The sequence below is a fragment of the Trifolium pratense genome, linkage group LG4 (assembly GCF_020283565.1).
Source record: "Trifolium pratense cultivar HEN17-A07 linkage group LG4, ARS_RC_1.1, whole genome shotgun sequence".
NCBI lineage: Eukaryota > Viridiplantae > Streptophyta > Magnoliopsida > Fabales > Fabaceae > Trifolium > Trifolium pratense.
Window position 1 is genome coordinate 4,275,388 of NC_060062.1, and position 14,124 is coordinate 4,289,511.

Below are 14,124 nucleotides of genomic sequence, written 5' to 3' on the forward strand. Positions count from 1 at the left end.
ACAAGTTTGGATCCAAACCTACGAGTGTTCTCATTGAACAAAATCACAAAATGAACTGAGAAAGATAGTGTCAAAGTTGGCAATGTACAATATCAACGATTATTGTAAAAGTTGATTCACTTGGCACAAACTAGGTTAGATTTGGATTATGCAGTTGTGTGGTGTGCCGATTCATGCATGATCCAAGGGTGAGACATTTGCAGGTTGTAGACCATGTTCTACAATATGCCAGCCATTACTTTTGTTTAAAAGAGGTGTATATTGATGCTGATTTTGTAGGTTCAATGAATGAGAGAAGATCTATGTCAGGTTATTGTACCTTCCTATGTGGGAACCTTGTTGCTTTCACGCGTAAGAAGCAAGGTATAGTAGCTTGATCAAGCGCTGAGGCGGAATTTAAAGCTACAGCACAAGGAATTTGTGAGTTATTGTGGATGAAAATTGTGCAAGATGATTTAAAGATAAAGTGTGATTCTCTATGAAGTTGTTTTGTGCCTATGAATCAAGAACAAATAGAATTTGCTACAAAATACGGCTAACAGGGGTATTCCTACATATGAGAACATAGTAATGGAAACATGACAAGACAAAGCATATTGAGATAGACTATCTTTTCTTTACAGAGAAGTTAGATAGTAGATTGATAACTGAGCATCAACTGACAAATGTGTCAACAAAGGGGGTACCAGTTGAACGTGTCAACCATCTTACTTGCAAGATGGGAATGATAGATATTCATATCTTGAGAGGGAGTGTTGTAAATAATTGTATTTGGCCTATTAATTAGGCCCATTAGATTTAGAATAGTCTTTTTTAAACATATTAGTGCTTGTATTTTATTTACACTTTTGAAACAAATCAGAAATATTTTTTACACAATAATATCAGGATATTTACTCCACGTTTCTTTTCTAACATTTGTGTTTTGGTATTTGAAGGTACTAAAAGGGAAGGATCAGGATCTAAAGCTCCTTTTGGAAAGGGTATTAAAATCTGCAGATTATGGTGGTTTCCAAGCAGAATGTCTCACAGACACGTGGATTGGAAAGGACAGGTTCAATTTATTTTACACAGCATATGTGAAAATATACACATTTCTTTCTATTCACATTCATTCATGTTTTGTAGCAGATGGGCCTTTATTGATTTAAGTGCTGGTCCATTTTCATGGGGACCTGCTGTTGGTGGAGAAGGCGTGCGTACAGAAGCAAGCTTGCCAAATGTGGAAAGGACAATTGGTTCAACTTCAGGTAGTAATGATGTGTTTGATTTTGGGTGGGTGCACGCTGGTTTGATATATAGTGGTAGTGTTATTTTGGACAACCAGAGTTACTAAAATGGCAATGGATTCCACTTTACATCCATATAACAAATATAAATAGGAAAATCGTTTGAAAAAAGGTGGAGGGGAAATCCAAGTTCTATTTCTTTATTAAAAAATTACATAAACTGTATAACTTATATAGGCTTTATCGAATCAAATTTGTCCTAATTAAACTGATACTTGGTGTATTAATATATATGCATTTCGTGTGTTGACCTAAAAGTGCTGGCAATCTGTAAAGTGCTACATAAGGACTGGTTAGTTATTAACAGCTGTGACTGTCTTAGAGGTATAAAATAGGCTGTAGGTTAGCTCAAGTATAAATAATTTTAAACTTAATCGTTAGACTTTGTTTTGAAATTCTGAAATATGCTTAATTACATTAATTACGGTAACAAGTTGATACACTATTAAAGGAAAGATTGAATCCTTTTTGTATTATGTCACCACTCCTCGATATCCTTTCATTCTCTGCTTGCAAGTAAGATCTTGAAGCTGCTTTATGTGAAGCTTAGAAGGGATGCTTTTTCCTGGAGGATATGTTGATCAATCGCTATATGCTTTGCCTTATCTTGTTAAACTATGGTGTGAGTGATGCTCAGACAGACTTGTTATCGCAAAATAGCCTCATAGATTCTTCATATTTTATTTTGAAACCGCCAAGTTTGACCTTCATCTATGTCTCACAAATCTTGTGAGCCTTAACTCAAAATTCTGCTTTACACTTGACCTTGCGACTACAATTTTTATTTCTTATTCTAAAGCAGTCTTTAGTCTTTATAAGGCCTGGGTGGAAGGTTGCCTAAGTCAATGCTTGATGAGTCTTGCTGTTTCAAAAGAAAATGCTTGATGAGTCTTACTCAAGTACTTATATGTCAAATCCTTATCCAAAGCCTTATAAGAACTATTTCCAGTGTATGGGATCTCAACATACCCCTCATGCATAGGAAAGGGCCCCTGGATAATGGATAAATGAGTTGCCCAATAACTGATGTGAGATCTCAACATTTACATTCTTGTTGCGAGATGGCCGGAATATGTGTTTATAAAGTATAGGCAATCCTCACCTTACAAGCGGGTTTTGTAAGGATGAGTTAGGCCCAAAACTAAGATATATATTATAACTTCACAAAAGGAAATGGTGAATAAATTAGGAGCTGAATGTCTAGAACCAATCATTATAACATGGATCTGTCCTCGTTTGGTTTTGTTGTGAGCTCTTATTAAGTAATCTCAGTAAGTTGATGTTTCTGTTGTGCTTCTTTCCTGCCATGTGCATTTATTGTGCTTCAACCGGTGCTTCTTTTTTCCATCGGTGTGTTTTTTTTTGCATCCTAATGCGATTCAACCAGTCACGCCTTCTTCAATGAGACTCATTCCCGAAAATCACTACAGCCACCTTCAGATTCCTTCTGGGAACCCAAGCTGTCCAAGGATTGTTACTATAGCCACCTCCGACTGCACCTAGCTTGTTACAAATAGAATCAACTCAAGAGGCCTTGAGTGATTTAGAGAAAATTTAGCTAGTAATTGATCATTATAACTAATGCAACTAATGACAATACAACCAGATAAATCTTTTTGTCTGATGAAAGTGACAATTCACTTCAATGTGTTTGCTCCTCATGAAAAACTGGGCTGGAAGCAATGTGAAGAGCACCTTGATTATTGCTTATCAACTTCATTGGAGAGACCTCATTAAATTTTAACTTATCAATTAGTTGGTTGATCCATATAAGCTCACATTTGACTAATGTCATAGTGCAATACTTATCACTGGATCTAGCAACAACCTCCTGCTTTTTACTTTCCAAGAGATGTGAACTGCCTGCAAAGAATGATCAAGATATACCTGCAATTATTTTTCTGTGCAATTGAATAATCTGATAATTGTTGTGGTGTCCTACTGAACTGATTAATTTCTTTATTCTTTTCTTGACAATGAACTGTGTCAAATTTTATATTGGGCCTAACTCATCCTCACAAAACCGGCTTGTAAGGTGAGGGCTACCACTTGCTTATATTATAAACACTACATAGGCCATATCTCTTAGCAATGTGGGACTAAATCCACCCCTTCACACCCAACACAATGAAGGTGTTGGAGGCTGCAATGAAGGCAACTCAAATGCCGCAATTAGGCATATGGGGGCGGACCGCAATGAAGGCGGAATATCCAACACACCCCCTCACGCTCAGGCCCATTGGGCCTGAAGCGTGGACGATGCGGGAAGCCCAACAATAGATCTAGGATAGGCTCTGATACCATGTCGAATTTTATATTGGGCCTAACTCATCCTCACAAAACCGGCTTGTAAGGTGAGGGCTGCCACTTGCTTATAAACACTACACAGGCCATATATCTTAGCAATGTGGGACTAAATCCACCCCTTCACACCCAACACAATGAAGGTGTTGGAGGCTGCAATGAAGGCAACTCAAATGCCGCAATTAGGCATATGGGGGCGGACCGCAATGAAGGCGGAATATCCAACAAACTGATTAATTTCTTAAATTACTTAATCTAGGTCCAGAAAAGGCATACGCTTTCTTGTAAAGTTGAACCTTGATTATTTAGTTCATCTTTCATAGTTTAACTTGAATTGTTATTGTTTATGTTATTTTGATTTTCTTGATGCTTATTCCAGAAATTTCAGAAGAAGAAGCTGAAGACCTTCTGCAAGACGCTATTCACGAGAAATTTGCGGTATTTGGTGATGTATGTGTTGTTTGAATGATTTTATAACTATGGATTGCATATTATATTTTGTGCTTCTAAGAACAAGGTTTCAATGAGTTGTAGCAAATAGTGACCAAGTTAGAATCCTTCTGCGGCAGTTGAAGCCAAAAATGAAAAGAAGAAAAATTAATTTTGAGGCTCAACAGAAATAATTGATGATTAGAAACTATATGCGATAGAAATGAATATTTTAGAGGATAATTAATTGAATGTACTTCTATGCGGTGGCTTTAGACTTTGATGGCATTGGCATGTTAATTAGGATGCTAAGAGGAAAACATGTTTGCGATCCCGACTCATTTTTTCTAAAGGAATTTGCAGTAAGTCAGCTTTGATTTTCAATGTTGCAGAAAGACCACCAGGCTATTGATATTCTTCTGGCTGAGATTGATATATATGAGCTTTTTGCTTTTAAACATTGCAAGGGAAGGAAAGTCAAACTTGCTCTCTGTGAAGGTAATCTGTTTGAGTTTTTGAGGTTTTATTTTTTAAAATTAAACTTGGATAGTGAGTAATGGCTCAATCGTATGGTTGTTGCCTTGTGACCTGAAAATCATGGGTTCAAATCCTCAAGACAACCTCTTCGCTTTCGGAAATAATCCTGTGTACATCTACGTTTTACATACCCCGTGTAGTGATAATCTCGTGCATTGAGCTGATTAAACTTGAAGTTTGACTAATGCATTTGTTTTTTAAAATAAAAATTTGTTTCCTTGAGTTTTCCTGACAATATAGTCTTTGTATGTGAGCAGAGAGCTTACTTGGCAACTAAAGAGATGTATTTTTTGAGGCAAATTGCTTCAGTGATGAACTCAACATGTTTGATTTATATGCACCCTGAATAATAAATACTAGCTACTATAAAAAAGAGAAAGTAAATGACCTATAACATTTCCTACAATACTAAGGTTTCAACAAATGAGCTTGAGAAGGTCACACAATTCTGCAAAAGCTTCCCACAAGGAGATCACAGGAGCTTTACAAAAATGTGCTGTGGGAAGCTGGTCGCAGTCACACACAGTCGCATAGACAGTGAGAGAGCTCGTGGTTCTAGAGTAATGTAGTCACAAAGAGAGGGAGCTTCTGTCGATGGCAAGTCACACCGTTGACAGATAGGGACCGGGATCGTGAAATCACATGTTTTACCAAATTGAACCGTGAAATCCGGACCCGATAAGCACCCTCATAGGATTGCTCAAACTCGCTGGTTTCATGCTTCTGGGAGCAAGTTCATTGATCCCAGTCTGATCCCACTGCACACACACACACACACACACACACACACACACACACACACACACACACACACACGTTAGACACCAGTGTGATAATCATTTCGACATGTTTGTTCTTACATCTCACCTCGTCAAGCCATTTCCTTTTATTTCTGATACAAAATTCCTTTTCATTTACTGCTACTAAAAGTTTTATATTCTATATACTGTATTTTTCACACAGCCTTAAATATGTGGTAATTTCAGAACTTGATGAGAGGATGCGGGATTTGAAAAATGAGCTACAGTCTTTTGAAGGTGAAGAATATGATGAAAGTCATAAGGCAAAAGCCATAGAGACATTAAAGAGGATGGAGAGCTGGAATTTATTCAGTGACACACATGAGGTCAGCTGATTGGTCCGACTGTATTGAGGCTTGTTTGTCTGGTCGTTTTTAATTTTAAAAATCTGTTCAAGAGGTTTTCTTAAAAAAAAAGAATTTGAAAGGAAAAATAATAATTAGATTGCTGATTATTTTGAAAATTACTTTTGGTTGTTTTTGAAAGTTTGTCATTATGACTGTTTCAGGTAAAACTGATTTTTTTACTTGTAACCAGATAGGAAATAGTTTCTTCCTTCATCAAAGAAAAATGACTTTTTGACACATTTATCAACACTGTATGCACTGTTCACATAATGATGTGGTTTATGACTTGTATATACTTCATTAATTCTGTTCATTACGTGTGGGTTTGGTACATAGTTAATAACATGCAAATACTTGGTTGATTCAATTCAATAATAGCTTGGTTCATGGGTTTGCCTCAATGCAGGAGTTTCAGAACTACACAGTTGCACGCGATTCGTTTCTTTCACATCTTGGCGCGACACTGTGGGGATCTATGAGACATATCATATCACCTTCAGTTTCTGATGGGGCCTTCCATTATTATGAGAAGATATCCTTTCAGTTGTTTTTCATGACACAGGAGGTAACATGTATGTTCCATCATATCAAAAGGCTTGCAGTAGTGGAATATTTATGTTCTTGCAATTATATTTGCAGAAAGTTAGGCACATTAAACAGCTTCCTGTGGATATGAATGCTATAAAGGACGGACTCTCCTCATTGATGGTGCCTTCTCAGAAACCAATGTTCAGTCCACACATGTATGCAGTCATAAGTGTTTTATTCCGCTCTTTGAAAATTCTTTTCAGGCGCACTGAAAAACGCTTGATTTTTCACATTCCCTTAAAATGTGCATTTTCCCTAGTTTTCTACTGATATTACCATGTTTCAGGCTACCTCTGTCAGATGATCCTGATTTAGCAATGGCCTTTTCTGTTGCACGGAGAGCAGCTGCTGTGCCACTGTTACTTGTCAATGGAACGTATCGAAAGACAATTCGCACCTATCTTGATTCTTCCATTCTGCAGTATCAGTTGCAAAGGCTAAATAAGCACGGTTCTCTTAAAGGTATCCTTCTTATGTGCTCCTTTATTTTTAGAATGCCATTTGTATGTACCTGGAAACAAAAAGAATTGATTGGGCTGTCCTCTTGAATTAAAAAATATATATTGGAAAGTTCTAAAGGAAACAAATTTTGTCCACTGATAAGTTTAGTGAGCGCCGGCCTAGTATCATTGTAGTTTGATTTTTTCTTATTGTTAAGCTTTGACATTTTTTTCTTCAGTCTTGAGTGGTGAAGGGTCATCCTTTACCTCCTCCTGATCTTAATGGTTTGGCTTGGTAGCTTTTGCTTAATGGTAGTTCAACATTCTTCATTGGTTTGGTTTGAAGTTTTGACATGACTGGTTGATTCTTTTGGGATTCTTTGTTAGATTGTCCAAACGATATCTGTTTGGGCAGTGTCTGATCTAGAAATTTTCCGTAGTTGGTGCAACAAAATTGTGAATAACCTATTCACAAATGAAAAATATTTTACACTTTTACAAAATATACAATATTACCTAAAAAATCTTTACAAAATATGTTAAATTTTGTATCACTATGTGTACTTAGTGTTAAAGAAGTCATAAACATTATTAAAAGAATAAATTATAAAAATTTGTAATAATTTATTTTGTTTTAGAGAAACATTTTACGTTTACTTAAAAAATGATTTATGTAGGAAATAACTCTTCTGTTTGGGGGGAAAATTAAAATTATTAGACATTAACCCAATTTTTTCCCTTTGTCTGGGTAAGTGCCCCCATAAATATAATGTTATGCATGCATCCGCCACTATGTTTTGGTTTGATTATTCCAGGTTATATTTTCTCTCTGAAAAGGTAAATTTGTAATAATCAAGTTTAGTAAGCTTTAGCTTGGGGCTTGGGGGGGGGGGGGGGGGGGGGGGACGGGACGGTTAGAAACTTGAATATTATAAAATATCTTAAATATTATATTAAAATATCTTAAGTTATTTCCTAGAATTAGTTTATAATCTTAGAGTATCTCGGGATTAAATTTATATCACTTATTTAATATTATTATTGTAGAAAATAATAAGTGAATACTGTTATGTGTTATTCCTCAGCTCAAGGCTGGTTTAAATAGGAAGAGTACAAACATAAAAGGAAATAATAGATAAGCTTAGAATCTCCTAGAAATAACAAACTAGGAAACTAAATATTTTCCAACACCCCCCCTCAAGTTGGTGCATAGATATCTATCATGCCCAACTTGCCGATCAAATGCTCAAAGGTGGGTCTTGCTAAGCTTTTGGTCAAGATATCTGCAGTTTGCTGACTCGAAGTTACAAAAGGTAGACATATGATTCCGGCATCTAACTTCTCTTTTATGAAATGTCGATCGATCTCAATATGCTTGGTTCTGTCATGTTGAACTGGGTTATGAGCTATGCTAATAGCGGCTTTACTGTCAGAGTATAATTTCAATGGAAGCTCAATTTTCATCTTAAGCTCTTCTAGGACTCTGTGGATCCATAATCCTTCACAAATACCTTGAGCCATAGCTCTAAACTCAGCTTCTGCACTACTTCTTGCTACAACTCCTTGTTTCTTGCTCCTCCATGTCACAAGATTACCCCAAACATAGGTACAATATCCGGAGGTTGATCTTCTGTCAGTGACTGAACCTGCCCAATCAGCATCGGTAAAGATAGACACATTTCTTTCATTAGTCTTCTTAAAAAATAATCCCTTTCCAGGATTTGCTTTCAAATATCGCAGTATCCTATAGACTGCCTCAAGATGTTCCTCAAAAGGAGAATGCATAAACTGACTTACTACACTAACCGAGAAAGCAATGTCAGGTCTAGTGTGTGCCAAATAAATCAATTTCCCAACCAATCTCTGGTACCTTCCAGTATCAACAGGAACACTACCTTCTTCCCAAAGTTTTGCATTAGGATCCATGGGAGTATCTGCTGGTCGACATCCACTCATTCCTGTTTCTTTCAATAAATCTAGAATGTATTTTTGCTGGGAAACTACAATACCATCTTTTGATCGAGCAACCTCCATACCAAGAAAATATCTCATGGATCCCAAGTCCTTGATTTCAAAGTCTAATGCTAATTTCTCTTTTACTCTTGCCATTTCAACTATATCATCTCCAGTAAGGACGATATCATCAACATAAACAATTAGGACAGCAATTTTTCCATCTTGGGAGAACTTTGTGAACAAGGTGTGGTCAGCTTGTCCTTGAATGTACCCTTGTTTCTTCATGGAATAAGTGAACTTTTCAAACCAAGCTCTAGGAGACTGCTTTAATCCATACAAAGACTTATTTAGTTTGCATACATTTGATCCAAACTTGTCTTCAAAGCCAGGAGGAATGTCCATATATACTTCTTCTTCTAAATCACCATTGAGAAAAGCATTCTTAACATCCAACTGATGTAGGGGCCAATCTAAGTTAGCAGCAAGAGACAAGAGAATTCTGACAGTGTTCAATTTTGCAACAGGAGCAAAAGTCTCTGAGTAGTCTATACCATAAGTTTGGGTAAAACCCTTAGCCACCAATCGAGCCTTGTACCTTTCGATTGACCCATCTGAATTATACTTCACAGTAAACACCCATTTGCATCCAACCGTCTTCTTGCCATCCGGTAGTGTCATAACACTCCAGGTTTTGTTCTTTTCAAGAGCTTTCATCTCCTCAAGTACAGCTTCCCTCCACTTTGGAACTTCTAGAGCAACCTGTACATTTTTTGGAATCTCTACACTAGACAATTTTGAGGTAAAGGCAGAAAAAGACGAAGACAAATTTGAATATGATATAAAATTGGACAATGGGTATTTAGTGCAAGATCTAACAGGTTTTCTAACAGCCACAAGATCATCGATATCGGGATACAAAATACGACTCTCAGAAACAGAGATAGACTTACCTTTTCTTTTTTTAGGAAGTTGATCATCCCCCGGTTCAGATTCATGACAGTGTTGAGATGTGGACTCATCACTTTCTTTGTGATTCTTTCTCACAAAAACCTTTCCTTTCCAAGTCTTGTTTCCTTCTTCAAACCTATTATCTTTATATGACTCATTATTTTGTGGCATTTCAATTAGATCATCATTATCATTGTTTTCAAGATTCTCATTGTTTTCTTCATGAGAAAATGTAGCCTCGGATTCACCAAGCTCACTACTCATAACAGGAGTAGGATTAGATAAAGAATCATGGCCATTTTTCGTTGGTGCAGAAGTATAAGTCTTAAAACTTTGTGATACCGGCAAAGATAAATTATTAAAAAAACTCATGTCCTCAGTTTGAAACGAGTTAAAAAAACTCATGTCCTCAGTTTGAGACGAATCTTCATTTAAATTTCCCCCCTGAAGATGCGTGTCAAAAAAAGGTTTGTTTTCAAAGAATGTAACATCCATGGTGACAAACATTTTCTGATTTTTTGGATCAAAACATTTATATCCCTTCTGGGTTGGAGAATACCCAACAAAAACACATTTTATAGCACGCGGTTCAAGTTTGCTAATATTCTTATGTTCATGAACAAATGCAGTGCAACCAAAGATTTTTAAGGTCAAATCGTTTGAAACACGATCATTAGGAAAACATTCTTTGAAAATATGAATTGGAGTTTTAAAATTAAGAACTTTGGAGGGCACTCTGTTAATTAAGTATGCAGCAGTTAAAACTGCTTCACCCCACAAATAATTTGGTACTTTACTTGCGAAAAGTAAAGCTCTAGCCACCTCCAACAAGTGCCTATTTTTTCTTTCTGCAACTCCATTTTGTTGGGGAGTGTTAGGGCATGAACTTTGATGCACAATTCCATTTTCACGAAAAAAATCACTCAACATTGTGTTAAAATATTCTTTGCCGTTATCACTTCTAAATACTTGAATATTTGTTTGAAATTGATTTTGCACCATTTTAACAAAATCTTTTACGGCCTGACAAACGTCAGATTTCCCCTTTAACAAGTACACCCAACAAACTCTTGAGTGATCATCTATAAATGTGATAAACCATTTTTTATGAGAAAGTGTGCTCGTTCGGTTAGGGCCCCAAACATCACTGTGAATAACAGAAAAAGGTTTTGATGGTTTGTAGGGCTGTAATGGAAAATGAGAACGATGATGTTTTGCAAATTTACATGCTTCACATTTAAACAAAGATAAATCCTTATTACGAAATAACTCAGGAAATAAGTGTTTTAAATAAGGAAAACTAGGATGACCTAATCGTGAATGCCATAACATAACATCATCATTATTATTATTCAGAACTAAAAAAGATTCAAAGCATGAACTTATTGGTTTGGAAGGTAGTTGTGATTCAGGTTCAATGTCGAAGTAGTAGAGTCCTCCACTCTCCTTAGCACTACCAATCATCTTCCCCGAGTTCAAATCCTGAAAAACACAATGAGTACGAAAAAAATTAGTTTGACAATTTCTATCTTGGGCTAATTTACTGACAGACATGAGACTACAAGATAGATTTGGGACATGAAGAACATCTTTAAGGGTTAGACTTGGAGACAACACAACCGAACCTTTACCCGCAATGGCTGAAAAGGATCCATCCGCAATTTTTATTTTATGGTTACCTGCACATGGACTATAAGAAGAAAACAGAGTAGAATCACCTGTCATGTGATCACTTGCACCCGAATCTACTATCCAAGCACGACTGGGACTGACACTAAAAAGGGCAGAAGTACCTTTGGGGGCAACAGAGCCAGAAAGAGTGTTAGATTCAAGAATTTTGTACAGTCTGTCTAGTTGTTCCATCGTGAATGAAAGCTGAATTGAAGAAGACTGATGCTCTTGATCAGAATTACTGGCTTGGAATGTATGACCCTCACCTCCACCTTTGTTCTTCTGATTTGAAGGTCGCGGAAGACCATGTAATTTCCAACATTGAAAAATAGTATGTCCCAAACGATGACAATATTTGCATTCACGACGGTATTTGAAAGTGGATGATCGTCGTCGAGAATAAAAAAACGTCATAATTAATAATCTTAGCCAAGTAGTACCGGAAGCAGCGAAGAAAAATTAACACCGGTGAACAGCACTCGTGAACAGTAACCACGTGAACAGTGCGCGTAAACAGTACCAACGAATGAACAGTACGTGTGAACAGTACCACGGGTGAACAGTGCCGCACACAAAATCAGTTGTCGTGGTCAGATTGTAAACACGACGGCGGCTAGGGTTTTGCGGAAGCGAGACCCCCAAAATCGGGAGCTCTCGATACCATGTAGAAAATAATAAGTGAATACTGTTATGTGTTATTCCTCAGCTCAAGGCTGGTTTAAATAGGAAGAGTACAAACATAAAAGGAAATAATAGATAAGCTTAGAATCTCCTAGAAATAACAAACTAGGAAACTAAATATTTTCCAACAATTATTATTATTTTTTTCCGGATTTAGGACCGAGTCTATGTATCCCTATAAATAGGGATTAGTGTTTAGTCATTAATATTGAGTTAGTATCATCCCATTATCAATAATATTTGAAGTTCTTATTATTCCTCTCCCTCTTTTATCTAAATCCCACAACTTCAACAGGTAGGCATGCACATTCCAGGTCCATGCTAGAGGTTCCAATCTTTTGGTTCATTCACAGTGAACCATTGTTACTGGACAAACATTTTCAGGCTATAGCACTATCCGACATGATTATTGTTGTTCAGTCAGAGCCCTCTTCTTGGGAAAGCCATCTACATTGTAATGGACACTCACTTCTGATGAACCTGAGGTTAGAGTCAGAAATATACATTTGTTTTATAACTACCTTTTTCATAGAACTTCCAAAGCATGTATAAATTTTATAAGCTATATTGAAAATATGTTGATGGTGGAGCTGAAAGATTCAGGATATTAAGGGATGTTTAGTTATATTCATCACAGGCCTTACATTTTAAATTTTTTTGGTGAGATTATAGTATTTTATTAATTTGATAGGGGAAAGGGAGAAATTTAAATCTCAAGTTATATAATGTTACAATATTATTTAAGATATAATTTTGCTGAAGATACTCAGCAATAATTGAACAATTGTTATAAGACCTTTATTTATGGAACATAACGCCACTTATCAATTCTTCCATGGTATCATTCATCTGGTCTATAAAGGCAGCCGATAAAAGCTGCTGTAGCTGCTACTGCTGAGCATCTTGCGGGTTTGCTTCCCCTTCATCTTGTTTATGGTCAAGCCCATGAGACTGCAATGGAGGTAGAGTTTTATGTCCAATTTATTTCTATGATGTATTTAGTGTTTTAGATCTAATTAAATGAAGATGTTTCATTTGTTGAACAAATTCAATTAATGTACAATGATTGTTGGTGCGCATAACTATTTTTTCTTTTCTTTCTTTTTTTCTTTTCTTCTTTCTGTTTTGGCTATTAATTGGGTGATGTGCATGTTCTCACCTACCTGTTCACCGTTCTGCCCGTATCTAGAAAAAGTGATATATGCATAGGGACTTGATTATAGAGAATATTTTATAACTTCATTATCAATTTTTGTTGGACTGCAATGTCGAAATATTCATTTCTGAACATGACAGGACTGGATATGGTCGGTAGGGTGCAATCCTTTCTCTGCTACATCACAAGGATGGCACATTTCACAGTTCCAGTCTGATTCAATTGCTCGAAGTTATGTCATCACAACTCTTGAAGAATCAATCCAACTGGTTAATTCTGCCATTCATCGCCTACTAATGGAGCGTACTAGTATCCTTCTTGTGTACTATTGCAACCATTTTGAAATCTGGCACGCAGTGAACACAATGCTGCACAAGATGCTATAGCACACGTTGCAGCAAGACAGTCGCAGAACACAGTAAATAAATAAATAAATTGCAAAACAATAAATAAGACAGGAAATTGTTAACCCAGTTCAGTGCAACGTCACCTACTCTGGGGGATACCAATCCAGGAATGAATCCACTATAATAGCTCTAGTTCAAAGCCCTCGACCAACACCCGGTACTTGACTTATCACCTAGACACTACCCGTGCAATCCTACCTAAGAACCTCTTAGATAATGAGACCCCGTCCCAAATTCCCTCTAACAACACGTACCATGTTGCTGTCAATAATAATAATCAAGATGGAGACACTCTCCTAGAAACTAGACCACACTCTTGCTTAAAAGCTTATGAGTGAATCACACACACTAACTCCGTGCTTCAAAGCTTAGGAGTAGCTTACAATTAACAATAAAACACAGTCCTAAACTTGCATCAAAGTGACACAAGAAAGACTGACAAAAGACACAAACTCTAAACCTTAAAAACTCACACTTTGTAAAAAACACGGTTTAGAATACATGAGTTGTAAAGGCTTGAGGCTTCACATATTTATAGTCTTCAATTGTCTTGATGTCCAAGTTAGGTCTT

The 14,124-nt window shown here is 36.6% G+C and overlaps 1 protein-coding gene across 1 annotated transcript in view; it reads left to right on the top strand.

Annotated features, from left to right (window-relative positions):
• Positions 1–13,455, top strand: part of LOC123924663 — a gene marked incomplete at its 3' end in the record, with an annotated part of 29,012 nt that extends 15,557 nt beyond the window's left edge. The window contains 11 exon segments of the mRNA XM_045977615.1: positions 939–1,054; positions 1,129–1,250; positions 3,973–4,043; positions 4,415–4,520; positions 5,546–5,685; positions 6,113–6,271; positions 6,346–6,449; positions 6,581–6,756; positions 12,286–12,475; positions 12,853–12,952; positions 13,287–13,455. Of these exon segments, the coding sequence (XP_045833571.1) occupies positions 939–1,054; positions 1,129–1,250; positions 3,973–4,043; positions 4,415–4,520; positions 5,546–5,685; positions 6,113–6,271; positions 6,346–6,449; positions 6,581–6,756; positions 12,286–12,475; positions 12,853–12,952; positions 13,287–13,455 (1,453 nt within the window).
• Between the last annotated feature and the right edge of the window lie 669 nt (positions 13,456–14,124).